The sequence below is a fragment of the Vulpes vulpes genome, chromosome X, assembly GCF_048418805.1.
Source record: "Vulpes vulpes isolate BD-2025 chromosome X, VulVul3, whole genome shotgun sequence".
NCBI classification, from domain to species: domain Eukaryota; kingdom Metazoa; phylum Chordata; class Mammalia; order Carnivora; family Canidae; genus Vulpes; species Vulpes vulpes.
This window is the reverse complement of record NC_132796.1, coordinates 84,710,821-84,727,493: the sequence shown is the minus strand read 5'-3', so window position 1 is coordinate 84,727,493 and position 16,673 is coordinate 84,710,821. Positions and strand designations below refer to the sequence as shown.

The following is a 16,673-nucleotide window of genomic DNA, read 5'->3' as shown; positions in this document are numbered from 1 at the left end:
TTTTTTTTTTTTTTTAGTTTGTGCTTTCCTTCTTCTGAGAATGCCCACTAGCCCTTTTTATTCCTGGCAAACTTCTACTAATCATTCAGGATTTAGAGATAGTGGTTAAGAGCCTTGGCTTCTAGAATATATGTGCTGCTGAAGTGAGCACAAGCCTTGGCTTCTAGAATCAAACCACGTTGGTTCCAGTTTTTAACTTAGATATTGACTGTGTGATTTTGACAAATTACCTAACCTTGCTGAGCTTAATTTTTTTCTATCCCCAAATGACTCTAATAGTATCTTTTTTACAAGATTATAACTGCTGAATTACTTAATAATGTAAAATGGCTATGAGAATAGCACTTGCCCCAAGGTATACATTTAATAAATACTAGCTTATTATTCACTCAAATGTCATTATTTTGTTTGGTTTTTTGTTTTTGTACCAATCATCTTTTATCTGGTATTAATTCTCAATTAAAATATGAAAGGATTCAGCAAATATCAGGGATTTTTGCTCTACAAAAATCTACCCTACAAAGGTCATGGCCAGGAATATAGACTGTGCCCTCTTCAGTGGTACTTGTGTAGCTGTTCATGTTTGAGTTCCTTGTATGAAAGGCAGTGGTTGAAAAGCATGTAATATTCCAGCAACATTGAAACCCCGATGATGTTCCCTGTCTTCACATTGACATGCTTGTAATACTGGTAGTAACTTCTTTGAAACACTCCAACCAGTATCTTTAGAGGCGAGATCCTGCAACAGTATTCAGTTTGGCAACTCCTCTGTTTTGACATCCATGAGTTTCTTTTCCTTTACTTGGATGACTGATGGCCATCTTCAGGTCCTGGGGTCTGCTGTGCAAATGTCATTCTTTTGTTGAAGTAGAATAGAACCAAGACAATGTATTGTCAGCAAACATCATGCGTAGGGTAGTTGTCATAAATCACTGGAGAGACAATGGAGGAATTTAGGTCTGGTGTTTGTAATCCCTAATATACTGCTTGCCTTCCAATCTGCGGTTGAGCTATCAGATCTAGTTTTCCAAGAGTTATGGAATATAAAGCTGCATAAGAAAGGGGGCCATTAAATAGAACTTTGAATGCCAGGCAAGGAAAGTTGAACATAATTTGAAAGTAGGTTTTTCAGTAGGGGAATCATGAGATGCAAATAGTGTTTTGAATGTTTTAATCTACCATTAATTTGCAGGATTATTTGTGGTGGGGAGGAGTTAGAAATAAGAACTTTGGTGGTTGTCATTCTGTATTTCTGTAATTCCTGATTGTAAAAAAAAAGCTTTTTGACATAGTAGCATTTTTTATTTTAAGCATATGACCTTGGTGCCTCAGTATAAAATGCAGATAATAATATTTACTTTAGCGTTGTTAGGACAATCAAATGGGTTGATATGTGTAACATACTTTTGTCAGTGCCTGGTACATAGTAATCACTAATATAAGTATTAGCTATTATCACTATTACTGTTATTGTATGGTCAATATATATACCTAACGTAATGGTTTTTCTTACCTGAAATCAGTTTCTTAACAATAGATAGCATTTTTGAATGGGGCGGTTACCATCTAGGTGGGAGGTAATGGGGCCCTAGGATAAATTGGTAGTTTTAAGAATTCAAAAGAAGCAAGTCAGAGAGATTACAAAAAGAATTGACAATGATGTTTTGGATATAGTGGATTAAGAAAATTGAAGAGTTTAAGACAACCTTCAGATAGGAAACCTGAGTTGAATGGGAAGTGGATCGGCTCAGGAAGGAAATGTTGCTAGATATATAGAACGATGCCTTGCACATGAAAGCCCTGTATGTATTAGCTATTAATAAGTGGTAGGATTGTTTAAACTGGTTATATAATTAATGTTAGTATCAGATAATTTAATAAAAGTGCCAAAATATGAATAAACCTCACATATAATTTACTGGTAGAGAATTCATATGTTCAAAGAAAAATAAAGTGTATGTTTTAAATATTTTTCAGTATAAATCATCAAGGAAGAGTTCAAGTGGCAATGAAAACGATGAGGTGAGAAAAGAGGGTGATAGTAGCAATTATTTAAAATGTTTACTTTTCATATGTAGTTGGTTCATCAGAGTAAAATGTAATGCCTCTGTCAGTTTCTTGGTTAGTGATTTAATGCATGTTTTTTTTCTTTTTTTCTTTTTTTTTTTTTTTTGCATGTTTTTTTTTCTAATAATAAAAGCTGAGTATCATCATGCAGTTATTAATTTAGTTATATAGTTTCCATATATCCTTTATTTTGAACAGAATTTCTGATAGTTCAGTTTTAGAATTCTATTAACATTTGTCTTTTACATTTTCTCATCTTCTGTCTTACTAAATCAACCTCGTAGTCAGTTGAGATTCTTTTGACATTTATTAATCTTTTTCTGTAAATTCTGTGTACTGTTTTAACATTTTTAAAAATTAGATTGCTACAGTTTGTGCATTATTATAAATTTTTCTACCTTACCATTTAAAATTATGCAGCAGCCTAGCATTTTTGAAATGACACTGTGTCATCACCATAAATACTTAAGCTTTGTGTATTTTTGATTGGAGGGATTGGTAGTTAATTTGATATTGAGTACTTGGCAGGGCTTCTGAAAACTTTAATTTTAGGAAATGGAATCACACAGAAAATATTTGCTGAACCCTGAGCTAGAGGTTCAGCTTGGCTATTGTCTCTGTCCCTTTGTGTTTTATATCCACTATGGTCTTGCCTGCTTTAATATCTAATATTACCAAAGAGCTAACTTTTCTTTTTGATACTGAGGTATTTTGAATACATTTTCCACCTGTATTTCTGCTATTTCTGCCCTGGCATGGGCCCTTAGCATTTTTTGCCTGTACCACCACAATAGCATCCTTGCTCTTTTCCCTTTCTCCAGTCCATTGTCCTCTCTGCAAGCCACAATGAATACTCCGAAGAACACAAAAACGGGATGAGGTCATCCCCTTGCTTAGAAACCTTCACTATGTCCTGTCACTTAGAAGATAAATTCTTGATCCTTCCTGATCAGGCCCCTTCTTAGCACATCAGCCTCAGCTCATGATCTGTTCTGTTTTTTTTTCTTGCTTTTCAGTACTCTCCAGCAATATGGACTGCTCAAAGGTTTTCTGCATCATCGTTTCATTTTTGCTTCTGTGCCTTTGTCCTTGTCCTCTCATCTTGGAATGTTGTTCCCTTCCTTCTCTTTCTGGTAAACACACTACTCAGTTTTTCACTTTTTCAGGAAATTTGCCCTTTCACTCCTACCATTTCTCCAGGTGCCCCTTACCTGTGCCTCATCATATACCATGCATACATAGCTCTAACACTGTACTGAGAAGGTTGTATTATCTGTACAAATGAATCTGTGTTCCCCCTAGACTGAGAGATCCTTGAGTGGATGATATTTTACTCAATTTGAATACTCCACTGTTGTCTAGCACAGTGTCGACATATAGTAAGCAATCATCTTTTATTGAATGTTGAATGAATGTCCTATGTGGCATGCATATTCAAGGTTAAATGTGAAGATTTTTGTATTTGGTTGGTAGTAGTCATTCAAAAAACATGGATCGTTTAATATTATTTTATGCAGTTAAGTTCTCTAATTATTTCTAAGCCTATATTAGATACACATAATTTCCCAGGTAAAATGTTCTTACTTGGAGGGATGGAATTTTTGCATGCTTCCATGTATCTCTCTCAATGGGATTGTACCATCCCATTGGCATTTCCCATCAGGAATTAATCCTAACATGTGAATCTCTCCTAAGAAATATGGAAAGAAAAAAAAAAGAAATATGGAAAGATTTTTTTCATTTGTGTTCTTTAAAGGAAATAGATTTATAGGAATATTTGATGTGAATAGATAGTGCTTCTAATACCTTAAAGTGCTTATGAATCAATCACCTGGGGACCTTACTGAAGTATAGAGTCTGGTTTAGCAGGTGTAGGGTTGGCCTGAGATTCTGCATTTCTCACCAACTCCAAAAGGGTGCTGAAGCTGTTGGTTCACAGACCACACTTTGAGTGGCAAGGTGGTTGATAGTATTTTCCAGATTCTTCCTTTAGCAGTTGATCAAAACAGTTTTTGGTTTTTCTTTTATATGTCTAAATCATCATTTGTATTTTAATTTCATCTTTCATCTTTTTATTTTTTTATTTTAGCAAGACAGTGATAATGCTAGTATGTCACCACAATCTCCAGTATCATCTGAGGTACAAGTTCTGTTTTTATGTGTTTACATAGGTTTCTTCCTTGTCTCTTCTCTCTAGCTTCATCTTTCTTTTTCTTTTAAACAATATAATTTATTCACCCATGTTAAAAAATCCACAGTAGGTTAATTTGTACAAATCTAGCCTATAAAAAATTCTAAGAACACCATCTTTTGTACAAATATTCATAATAATAATATCACCTGAATTACTTAGTGGAAAATTCCTATAGAGCATAGAGAAGACTTCACTTTATAAAATTCTTTTGTTTTATAATTCATCTATATTTTGAAATAAATGATAAGAACGGCTTTGCAATTTTAAATTTGAAAGAAGTACTTCAGCATTGTGCAATGGCCTTTGGTTTTTCTCATAGCCAATTAGGTCTGAAAGCAATGCAAGAGAAACTTCCTTTTTCCACGAGAAACTTCCCTGTGGTGGGTTGTTCCTATCGACAGAAGGGTACACATTTACTGGCATCTTAGACCTAAGGGAGAACATGGGGAGAAGGGGTGGGTGAAAGTTCGCATTTGTGAGATCTCACCCAAATACTCTGGTGATTGATTCTTCTAATTTAGTTAGATGGATTACTTTACAACAAGAGATAAATTTTAAAAATTCGAAACAGCATCTTTTCTATTTTATATTACCTTCTTTAGTGTTCTAAAAGTGTGTTGGCATTAGTAATAAATAATTCTGTATTCATTTGGTGAATTCAGAACTTTGTCTAAATGTTTGGATCATCCATATTCACCATATAACTTTAGTTAATTACATAGATAGGTATTTCATTTTATATAGGCAGTGTTAATTTTTTTAAAAGCCAGGATCATTTGTTTATTGTTTTGGATGAGTTGCATTATGAAAGTTTTAAATGGATTTGGATATTAGCTTTATAAACATGTTCCTAAATTATTTATATGAGAAGTAAAATTGTTTGCATTCTTTTAGAAAGCAATATAAATTAAGATATCCTAAAATTAGTCTTTGTTGCATGCTCTTGTTAATCCTTTCTTTTACTTTCAGTTATAATAAATGTAAGCATATAAGTGACTAGTTCCCTGGTTGCCTTATGATTTTATGATCTGTGCTCATGGGGAGAGTATTAGTGCCAGTTTTCTCAAATAATACATTTTGCTTACATTTGGATAAGTGAAGTTTTGGGGAATTCATGACGCTTTAACCAATATAATGAAGACAAACTGTGAGCTTGTGGATGGATAGGGTGATGAACAAGTGTTTTGGTGGCTCAGCTAACATTCAACTGGAACTGCATATAACATGTTAATCAGCAGAAGATTTAGAGAATCAACAAAATTCTGATTACTTCCATCTCGTCTGTGAAAGAAAATGGTAAAAATCAATTAGTAAAAAAAAAAAAAGGTAAAAAAATAAAAGAATCAATTAGTATAGGGACACCTCGATGGCTCAGTGGTGAAGCATTTACCTTCAGCTCACGGTGTGATCTCAGTGTCCCCGGATAGAGTTCTGCATTGGGCTCCCTATGGGGAGCCTGCTTCTCCCTTTGCCTATGTCTCTGCCTCTCTCTGTGTCTCTTATGAATAAATAAGTAAAATCTTAAAAAAAACAGTATAGTACTATACTATTTTTTAAATTTAAATTTAATTAAAAATTTTTTTTCAGTAGGCTCCATGCACAACATGGGGCTTGAATTCACAACCCTGACTGAGATCAAGAGTCTCATGCTCCGCTGACTAAGCCAGTCAGGCACCCCTGGTATAGTACTATACTGTTTTTTAATTTAAAAAACTTTTAAAAATATTTTATTTGTTTACTTGAGAGAAAGAGAGAGATGACAAGTAGAAGGGAAGGGCAGAAGGAGAAGCAGACTCCCTGCTCTGCAGGGAGCCCTATGCAGGACTTGGTCCCAGGACCTGGGGTCATGACCTGAACTGAAGGCAGATGCTTAACTGACTGAGCCACTCTTTTATTTTTGAAGTAGTCTGTATGCCCAGCATGGAACCCAACACGAGGCCTGAACTCAAAACCCTGAGATCAAGACCTGACCTTAAATCAAGAGACACTTAACTAACTGAGCCACCCTATTCCTAGTACTATACTATTAACAAAGTGCTTGTCTATACACTTGAACCTAAAGTAGTCCCCTGAGCTAGGTATTATCCTCATGATTTTGTAGCTAAAGAGATTGGTAACCTTTACCAAGCTAAAGAGATTGGAACATTTCCCAATCAGTAAATCTCAATCATTTATTGACTCCAGTCAGTGAATGGTAGACAAGTGACTGAAGCCAGCTGCTTCACAGCTATTGCAAATGTTAAATAAGGTACTGCTGAAATTATGAAAGGGATCTTTTCGCCTTTGGCAAGCCCAATTTCCAAAGTGCTTTTAGTTATCTCAGTTACTTCACAACAAACACCCCATTTTAAGTATGAAGAAATAGTCACAGAAATTAAATGTTTTGCTCAAGAGTTAGCCTAAGCTTTCTAACTCCAAGCTCAGATTTTTAAAATATACCATTTCTTTCAGCAGCACACCACTGTGTGAAAGCACTTCGAAACAATGTATATTCAAATAGAAGAGATGATAATTTATAATTAGTATCAGCTATCATCCCCTATTAGTGTGAATATGCAGATTTGTCTCAGATTATCTACTAAATGTCAAGTCATTAGTAGATACTGAGTAAATATTGCTAACCATTTATTTTTCATTGAAGCTTATTTAATTTTTGTGGAGGCTTTAATCTGCTTCTTCATTCAAAAAATAATACCTATTTATTTTATGTAATTCAGTAATTTTTATTTTTCCTTACACTAGGAGAGGGAAGTATTTGCAAGCTTATGTAGTCAGATCAATTAGCAAATATTTGTAGACTTTTTCAAAGTGAAATGTATCAATTTGAATTGAAATACAGTTTGCCTTTCTGTATTCCACCAATCATGGAAACAAATAAATACATCTAAAGTTGGAATGGATATAAATAACTGTCTTGTCTATTTTGAAAGAAAAGTGGTTTTATTTCTTTTCTTTTCTTTTTTTTTTTAGGAATATGATAGAACTGATGGTTTTTCACATGGTCCTTTTGGCTTGAAGCCTAGATCAGGTAAGTGCATATTCTGCAAGTAAATTTTTTTGGTTATATATGAAACTAGCGTTTTCCAGCTTAAGTGGGATTGATTCCGTAGTTTTAAGTACACATAGATTCTTTCCCCTCTCTTAAAAGTAATTTTCTCTTAACCTTATTTGTCTTTCCAATTCCCGTTCCCCATTTCTTTCTTCCTCTTTACCTTCAAGCTCCTGAAACCTCAGCTTTTTGCCTTAGATATACTGCAGTCTTATTTCCACTCTACTGTGACTGCTATTAGAATGACCACTCTGCCAGCAGACCAAACACTGTTTGAAATTGTAGCACTCCATTATATTGTGGTTTTAAAAAGGGATCTTTTCGCATTTGGCAAGCCCAAAAGAAAATGGATCCATGTTACTTGGCAAGGTATTGAATTATAGTTTTTATTCCTGAATAACTGTATTGACCTTCAAGAATAATTTCCTTTTTCTTTAAATATAATAAAGGCAGATTTATGTTCAATAATAATTTTTAACCTGGATCATAAGTTTTTAATAACTAGTATGTTTAAATAAGAACATATGTAGGTGGTAGAAATCGTTACACTTGTCTTCCCTGTTGCTTTCAATTGTGCAGATAAGTAGATTTCAATTATAATCTATGAAAAAATATTTAGAATGTATTAATAAGTAATAGTGTTTTATGTAGTTTTGTACTGATTCTTCATTATCATGCCTCTTTTCCCACCACTGGTTGAGTCTTCTATTAGCCTTGTGATAAGCTAGGAACTTTCTCTTTTTATAGCTTTTAGCCGCTCATCTCGTCAGGAATATGGGGCAGCAGATCCTGGATTTACAATGAGAAGAAAGATGGAACATCTACGGGAAGAACGAGAACAAATACGACAACTTCGGAATGTAAGTGAGCTTGACCTTACAGATCTGCTTTGTGAAATGGGTTTAACTTGGAAAATTCGCAAAGTATCTGCATTTTATTTGCAAAGCTTTTTAAAAGTTTGAATTATATAATGATTAGTAATATAAATATGTAGCATATCTATTTATAGGATATCTGTGATTTATATCCATTTCTTTATAGAATCTTGAATCCAGGTTAAAAGTAATTTTGCCTGATGACATTGGAGCTGCGCTGATGGATGGAGTTGTTCTTTGCCATTTAGCCAATCACATAAGGCCACGCTCTGTAGCTAGTATTCATGTGCCATCACCAGCAGTGGTAAGTTTTGTCTACAATTTGTTAGTTTTCTTTTCTTTCTTTTTTTTTTAATTTGTTAGTTTTCTAAAGGGAGGTAGAGCTTCTTGGAACTGTCTTTAAATAATATACCTCAATAAATTTAATTTTTAGTATTGATAAATTTCTGTATAAATATGCCTGAAAAATGCCTTTTTCCCCTTACTTTACAGCCTAAACTGAGCATGGCAAAATGTCGAAGAAATGTAGAAAATTTTCTTGATGCTTGTAAAAAGTTGGGTGTATCACAGGTAACTGTTATTTTTCTAACAAAATGATCATTTAAATATTAATTTATTATGTGCATACTGGGGTTCCTCTTCACAATCAGAATGAATAATGCTTTCTGAACATGAAAATCAATACCTTCCCTTAGTACCTTTTACTGAGTTCTAACTTTAGTCATAGCAGTTGTCTAATGAATGTTTGCAAGCTGCTTTTAAAGTGATTTATAAAATAGGTACATATATGGAAAAATTCCATAATCATACTGAATAAACTGTATTCATTCATTCATTCCATATCACTGAATAAACATGATCTAATGGCTATATTAAAACCTTATCATGATGCAGTTGCTACTTTCATTTTTTCCTGCTGAAAGACATTTGGACTCCTTTGTAAATTCATGGGTAGACTCAGATTGAAGATTTGCATTCAGTGTTAATTATATTTTAAACTTTATTTAAAATGTCAAATTGGAAATCTTAGTAACATATTATGGTAATATCTCAAGAGACAAACTTTGTCTAAAACTTGTAGGAATTGGCTTATGTTTCACATAATAATTACAGTACTGGAAAACTAACAAAGCAACATTATAAATGTGTAAGAATACGAATAATTAAAATATTGCTTTTTTAAGAAAACATAATAGGCCTAACATCAAGATGATTGACTATTGAGAGGTTGTAGTGTTGTTAAGAGATCACAATATAGTTGTGCTTTTTTCCTCTTTTATTTTTAAAAATTTATTTTTATTGAGATATAATTAACACATAACGTACAAGTTTGGTGTACAGTGTGTTGATTTGTAGTGTTGTTAAGAGATCACAATATAGTTGTGCTTTTTTCCTCTTTTATTTTTAAAAATTTATTTTTATTGAGATATAATTAACACATAACGTACAAGTTTGGTGTACAGTGTGTTGATTTGATACTTTTATTATAGAATTGTGCTTGATTAGCTCTTTTTACCTGTGTCATTGTAATCTGATCTACAGATTCCACTTTGACCTCTTTCCTCAAGTGAATAAATACAATATATATAGAGAGAGAATCAGTTGAATTATAGTGTAATTTATAAACTACACGCTATTCTTTTCTAACTACATCTCTATACTTGACATGGTGTTTTAAAATTTTAACTCTTAAACATTTTTATATTAGTTCTTTCTTTTTTTGTCCTCTTAATCTCTTATTGAGAAAACAAAAATTAGGAAGGTTTGTTTTCTAGTTGTGATTGTATTATATACATTTTTCTCACTGAAAATGTTCTTGCATATATAAATAGGTCATTACTTTTTATTGCTGAGTAGTATTTCATTGTATGAATATATCACAATTTGTGGTCTCTATTGACCTCTTGATGACCATTTTTAAGAGTTTTTGGGGGGGGCATTTTCAATAAACATTCATTGAATGAATGCACATTTTACAAATGAGGAAACTGAGGCACAAAGAAAGTAGGGAATTTGTCCAAGGTCACATCTTTTTTTTTTTTTTAAAGAGTTCTTTTTTTTTTTTTTTTAAGTTTTATTTATTTATGATAGTCACAGAGAGAGAGAGAGAGGCAGAGACACAGGCAGAGGGAGAAGCAGGTTCCATGCACCGGGAGCCTGACGTGGGATTCGATCCCGGGTCTCCAGGATCGCGCCCTGGGCCAAAGGCAGGCGCCAAACCGCTGCGCCACCCAGGGATCCCCAAGGTCACATCTTTAATAAACGGTGCAGCCAAGCTGTGAACTCCTGTGGTCTAACTTCAGAACATTTCCTCTAACTTGGATATTCTCTATTTCTGTTTGTTTACATGGAAAAAAAAAGGCATTGTAGCATACTCCAGACCTTCTTGGTACAGTAGGCATGGAGGATTAATGAGGAAGGTCTTATGAAAACTATCCTACTTAGTATACTCTAATCTCTCCTTAGCTTGTTTTAGAGAAGGATTAGTGCCCCACCATGCTTATCATAAAAGGAACTATGGAAGGACCAGTTATCGACTCCCATTTTCAAAACTCTCCAGCTGCTGCCAGTGGTGGAAGAGTTTAATTGTTAGCTTCAGTTTGTTTTTTCCCTGACTTAGAAATGGTAAATAGAGTCAATTTTTTCATTTTAAGATTTTTTTGTATTTAATAGTTTTTTGAGGTATAATTGACATTCAGTAAAGTCCATATAGATAAGGTGTTTTTTGACATGCATACATTATGAAATCATCACCATAGTCAAGATAATCTGCATGTTCTTTACCGTCAAAACTTTCCTTGTGTCCCTTTGCAATCCTTTCTTCCCAAGATAACCATTAATCTGCTTTCTGTTAATATAGTTTAGTTTGTATTTTCTATCTAAAGTTTTATATAAATGGAATGATAGAATATGTATGATTATTTTCTGCCTTTTTACACTCAGTATAATTTTTTTTTAAGATTTATTTATTTATTCATTCAGAGAGAGAGAGAGAGGCAGAGACACAGGCAGGAGAAGCAGGCTCCATGCAGGGAGCCCGATGTGGGACTCGATCCTCGGTCTCCAGGATCACACCCTGGGCTGCAGGTGGCGCTAAACCGCTGCGCCACTGGGGCTGCCCAGTATAAATTGTTTTAAAGACTCACTGAAAATGTTCTTGCATATATAAATAGGTCATTACTTTTTATTGCTGAGTAGTATTTCATTGTATGAATATACCACAATTTGTGGTCTATTGAACTCTTATTGGCCATTTGGATTATTTCCAGTTTTAGGGATCACTTAGACAAATAAGACAACTATGAACATTTATATAAAAGTCTTCAGATATATACATTTTTTAATTTGGAGTAGATATCCAGGAGAGGAGTGACTGGAACATATGGTAGGTGTGTACTTAACATTATAAGAAAGTACAAAACTTCCCCAAAGTGATTGTACCATTTCATATCCTATCAGCAGTGTATGAGAGTTCTAATTTCTCTACATTCTCAACAACATTTAATATAGTCAGTGCTTTTTAAAAAAAATTTTGCCATTCTAATAGGTATGTACTGGTTTGTCAGTGTGGTTTTAATTTGCATTTCCCTGAAGACTAATGATGTATATTGTCTTTTCAAGGGCTTATTTGCTATTTGTATGACTTCTTTATGAAATGTTCTAATAATTTGTCTATTTTTTAATTGGGTTGTTTTCTTGTCAGTGAGTTTGAGATTTCTCTACAAAGAATGGATACAAAGTCCTTTATCAGATGTGTGAATTATGAATATTGTAGCATAAGTCTTTGGCTTGTTTTTTCATTCTCATTAGAGTACTAAACAACACAAGTTTTATATTTTTTGAAGTAAAATTTATCATTTTTAAAGATTGTGCTTTTGGTGTCAAACCAAAGAAATTCTTGCATGACTCAAGGTCACAAAATTTTTTTTCTAAGATTTTATTTATTAATTCATGAGAGACACACAGAGGCAGAGACAGAGACAGAGGGAGAAGCAGGCTCCCCACAGGAAGCCTGATGCTGGATTTGATTCCAGGCCCCCAGGATCGCCACCTGGGCCAAAGTCAGACACTCAACCACTGAGCCACCCAGACGCCCCTCAGGTGTAGGATTTAATGATTCATCACTTCTATACAACACCCAGTGCTTATTACAACATGTGCCTTCCTTAATACTCATCTGCCTACCCACCTCCTCTCCAGCAACCCTCGGTATGTTCTTTATAATTAAGAGTCTGTTTTATGTTTTGCCTCTCTTTTTCCCCCTATGTTCATCTGTTACATTTCTTAAATTCCATATATGAATGAAATTACATGGTATTTATCTTTCTCTAACTGACTTATTTTGTTTACCATAATTCTCCCTAGCTCCATCCATGTCCTTGCAAATGGCAAGATTTCATTCTTTTTTATGGGTAATATTCCATTGTGTATATATAACACTTCTTTATCCATTCATTAGTGGATGGACATTTGGGTTCTTTCCATAATTTGTCTATAGTTGATAATGCTGCTATAAACATTGCATGTATACCTTCAAATCAGTATTTTTGTATCCTTTGGGGTAAATACCTGTAGTTCAGTTGCTGGTTTGCAGGATAGTACTATTTTTAACTTTTTGAGGAATCTCCATAGTGTTTTCCAGAGTAGCTGCACCAGTTTGCATTCCCACTAACAGTGTAAGAGGATTCCCCTTTCTCTGTGTCCTCACCAACATCTCTTGTCTCCTGTGCTATTAATCTTAGCCATTCTGACAGGTGTGAGCTGTTATCTTATTGTACTTTTGATTTGTGTTTCTCTGATGATGAGTGATGTTGAGCATCTTTTCATGTGTCTGTTAGCCATCTCGATGTCTTCTTTGGAGAAATGCCTCTTCATGTCTGTTGCCCATTTTTTAACTGAATTCCTTGTTTTTTTTTTTTTGATGTTGAGTTCTATAAGTTTTTTTTTTTTTTTTAGATTTTATTTATGAGAGACATAGAGAGAGGTAGAGACACAGACAGAGGGAGAAGCAGGCTCCTCACAGGGAGCCTGATGTGGGATTCGATCCCCAAATGGGGATTACACCCTGAGTGAAGGCAAACACCCAACTGCTGAACCACCCAGGTATCCCGAGTTCTATAAGTTCTTTATAGATTTTGTATACTAGCCCTTTATCAGATATGCCATTTGTAAATATCTTCTCCCATTCTGAAGGTTGCCTTTTAGTTTTGTTGATTGTTTCCTTCGCTGTGCAGAAGCTTTTTATATTGATGAAGTCCCAATAGTTTACTTTCGTTTTTGTTTTCCCTTGCTTCAGGACACATACCTGGTAAGAAGTTGCTACAGCCAATGCCAGAGAGGTTACTGCCAGTGTTCTCCTCTAGGATTTTGATGGTTTCCCGTCTCACATTTAGGTCTTTATTACATTTTGAATTTCTTTTTGTGTAAGGTGTAAAAAAGTCCCATTTCATTCTTTTTATGCATGTTGCAGTCCAGTTTTCACAATACCATTTGTTGAAGAGACTATTTTCCATTGGATATTTTTTCCTGCTTTGTCAAAGATTACTTGACCATATAATTGTGGGTCCATTTTCCCATTTCTTTTTTTTTTAAGATTTTATTTATTCATGAGAGACACAGAGAGAGAGGCAGAGACACAGGCAGAGGGAGAAACAGGGTCCATGCAAGGAGCCCGATGCGGGACCCAATCCCAGAGCTCTGGGATCCCCCTCTGAGCTGAAGGCAGATGCTCAACCACTGAGCCACTCAGGTGTCCCAATTTCTGCATTTTCTATTTTGTTCCATTGATTTATGTGTCTGTTTTTGTGCCAGTACTATACTGTTTTGATCACTATAGGTTTGTAATATAACTTCAAGTCTGGAATTGTGATGCTTCCAGCTTTACTTTTCCTTTATAAGATTGCTTTGGCTATTCGGGGTCTTTTCTGATTCAGTACAAATTTTTGGATTATTTGTTCTAGCTCTGAAAATTACTGGTGGTATTTTGATAGGGATTGCATTCAATCAATGCAATTGTGTAGATCACTTTGGGTAGGATAGACATCTTAACAGTATTTATTCTTCCAATCCATGGGCATGGAATGTTTTCCCATTTCTTTGTGTTGTCTTCAATTTCTTTCATCAGTGTTTCATAGTTTTCAGAGTACAGATCTTTACCACTTTGGTTGGATTTATTCCTAGGTATCTTATGGTTCTTGGTGCATTTGTAAATGGGATTGATTCCTTGCTTTCTCTTTCTGTTGCTTCATTAATGGTATATAGAATTGCAGCAGATTTTTGTACATTGGTTTTATATCCTGCAACTTTACTGAATTAATGTATCAATTCTAGCAATTTTTTGGTAGATTCCATCGGGTTTTCTATATATACTATCATGTCATCTGCACATTGTGAAAGTTTAACTTCTGCCGTGATGATTTGGATGCCTTTTATTTCTTTTTGCTGTCTGATTGCTGAGGCTAGGACTCCTAGTATTAACAGTGATGAGAGTCGACAGACATCCTTGTCTTTTTTCTTACTGTAGAGGAAAAGTTCTCAGTTCTTCCCCATTGAGGATGATATTCAATGTGGGTTTTCAGTAGATGGCCTTTATGATGTTTACAGATGTTCATTCTATCCCTCTTTGTTGAGGGTTTTTCATGAAAGGATGTGATACTTTGTCAAGTGTTCTTTCTGCATCTAGTGACAGGGTAATATGGTTCTTTTTTTTAAAGATTTTATTTATTTATTCATGAGAGACACACAGAGAATGAGGTAGAGACACAGGCAGAGGGAGAAGCAGGCTCCATGCAGGGAGCCCGACATGGAACTTGATCCCGGGACTCCAGGATCACGCTCTGCTCCGAAGGCAGGCGCTAAACCGCTGAGCCACCAAGGGATCCCCGGGTAATATGGTTCTTATCCTTTCTTTTATTTATGTGTTGCATCACATCGATTGATTTGCTACTATTGAACCACTCTTGGAACCCAGGAATAAATCCCACTTGATCATGGTGAATGATTCTTTTAATGTACTGTTGGATTTGATTTGCTAGTATTTTGGTGAGGATTTCTCATCAGAGATATTGGCCTGGAGTTCCCCCTTTTCTGTGAGGTCTTAATCTAGTTTTGGAATCAAGGTAATGCTGGCTTTGTAGAATGATTTTGAAAGTTTTCCTTCCATTTCTATTTTTTTTGAATAGTTTGAAAAGAATAGGTATTAAGTCTTTAAATGTTTGTTAGAATTCACCTGTGGAGCTATCTGGCCCTGGATTTTTGTTTGTTGGGAGATTTTTGGTCATTGATTCAATTTCTTTGCTGGTCATGGTTCAAGTTTTCTATTCTGTTTCAGTTTTGGCAGTTTATATGTTCTAAGAATATATCACTTCTTCCAAATTACTTGTTTTGTTGGTATATAATTTTTGATAATATTCTCTTATAATTTTCTTTCTGTGGTGTTGTGATTTCTTCTCTCTTATTCATGATCTTACTTATTTGGGTCTTTTTTCTTTTTGATAAGTCTGGCTAAGGAATGAACCAGCTCCTGGTTGCACTGATCTCTTCTATTTATTGTTTTTTTTTTAGTTTCTGTATCATTTATTTCTGCCTTAATCTTTGATATTTCCCATCCGTTTCCTTTAGACTTCATTTATTGCTCTTTTTCTAGCTCCTTTAGGTAGAGCCTTAGATTGCATATTTGAGATTTTTCTTTCTTCTTAAAAAGGCCTGTATTGCTATATACTTCCCTCTTATGACCACTTTTGCTGCATCCTAAGGGTATTGGACCATTCTATTTGCATTTTCATTGGTTTCCATGTGTTTTATTAATTTCTTTTTAAATTCTCTGGTTGACCCATTCATTGAAGAATGAGGTAGGTTTTTCTTTACCCTCCATGTATTTGTGCTCTCTCCAAATTTTTTCTTGTGGTTCACTTCAAGTTTCAAAGTGTTGTGGTCTGAAAGTATGCATGGTATGATGTTAATCTTTTTGTACTTCGTGAGGCCTGATTTGTGACCTAATATGTGATCTGTTCTGGAGAATGTCCCATGTGCACTCGATCTGTTATGTCCATCTGTTCCAGTGTGTAATTCAAAGGCAGTTTCCTTGTTGAGTTTCTTTTTAGATTATGTGTCCATTGCTGTAAGTGGGGTGTTAAAGTCCCCTACTATTATTATATTATGAGTTCCTTAATCAATTTACATATTTAGGTGCTCCCAAGTTGGAGACATAGATATTTACAGTTGCTAGATCTTGTTGGATAGATCCCTTTATTATGACATAGTGCCTTTCTTCATCTCTTATTACAGTCTTTGGTTTGGAATCTAGTTATTTTGATATAAGTATTGCTACTCTGGCTTTCTTTTGGCATCCGTTTCCATGGTCAGTATTTCTCCATCCCCTCACTTTCAATCTGTTGGTGTCTTTAGGTCTAAAATGAGTCTTTTGTAAGTAGGATACAGATGGGTGTTGTTTTTTATCCATTCTGACACCCTCTGTCTTTTGATTGAA

At 34.6% G+C, this 16,673-nt stretch overlaps 1 protein-coding gene and 1 non-coding gene across 7 annotated transcripts in view; both read left to right on the top strand.

Annotated features, from left to right (window-relative positions):
- The window catches only part of LRCH2 (leucine rich repeats and calponin homology domain containing 2), a 102,953-nt gene that overhangs the window by 74,782 nt on the left and 11,498 nt on the right, over positions 1–16,673 (top strand). For 2 of the 6 annotated variants that reach the window (XM_025983885.2, XM_025983882.2), the window contains 6 exons: positions 1,978–2,022; positions 4,157–4,207; positions 7,232–7,289; positions 8,058–8,170; positions 8,352–8,489; positions 8,678–8,755. In XM_025983885.2, the coding sequence (XP_025839670.1) occupies positions 1,978–2,022; positions 4,157–4,207; positions 7,232–7,289; positions 8,058–8,170; positions 8,352–8,489; positions 8,678–8,755 (483 nt within the window). Of the gene's footprint in view, positions 1–1,977; positions 2,023–4,156; positions 4,208–7,231; positions 7,290–7,480; positions 7,680–8,057; positions 8,171–8,351; positions 8,490–8,677; positions 8,756–16,673 lie in introns of those variants that run through there. The other 4 variants (XM_072744575.1, XM_025983884.2, XR_011998280.1 and 1 more) reach the window with 3 other exon arrangements.
- LOC112908458 (small nucleolar RNA SNORA35) lies at positions 4,546–4,674 on the top strand. Its single transcript, XR_003232934.1, has one exon. It is a non-coding gene; the product is annotated as a small nucleolar RNA SNORA35 (small nucleolar RNA).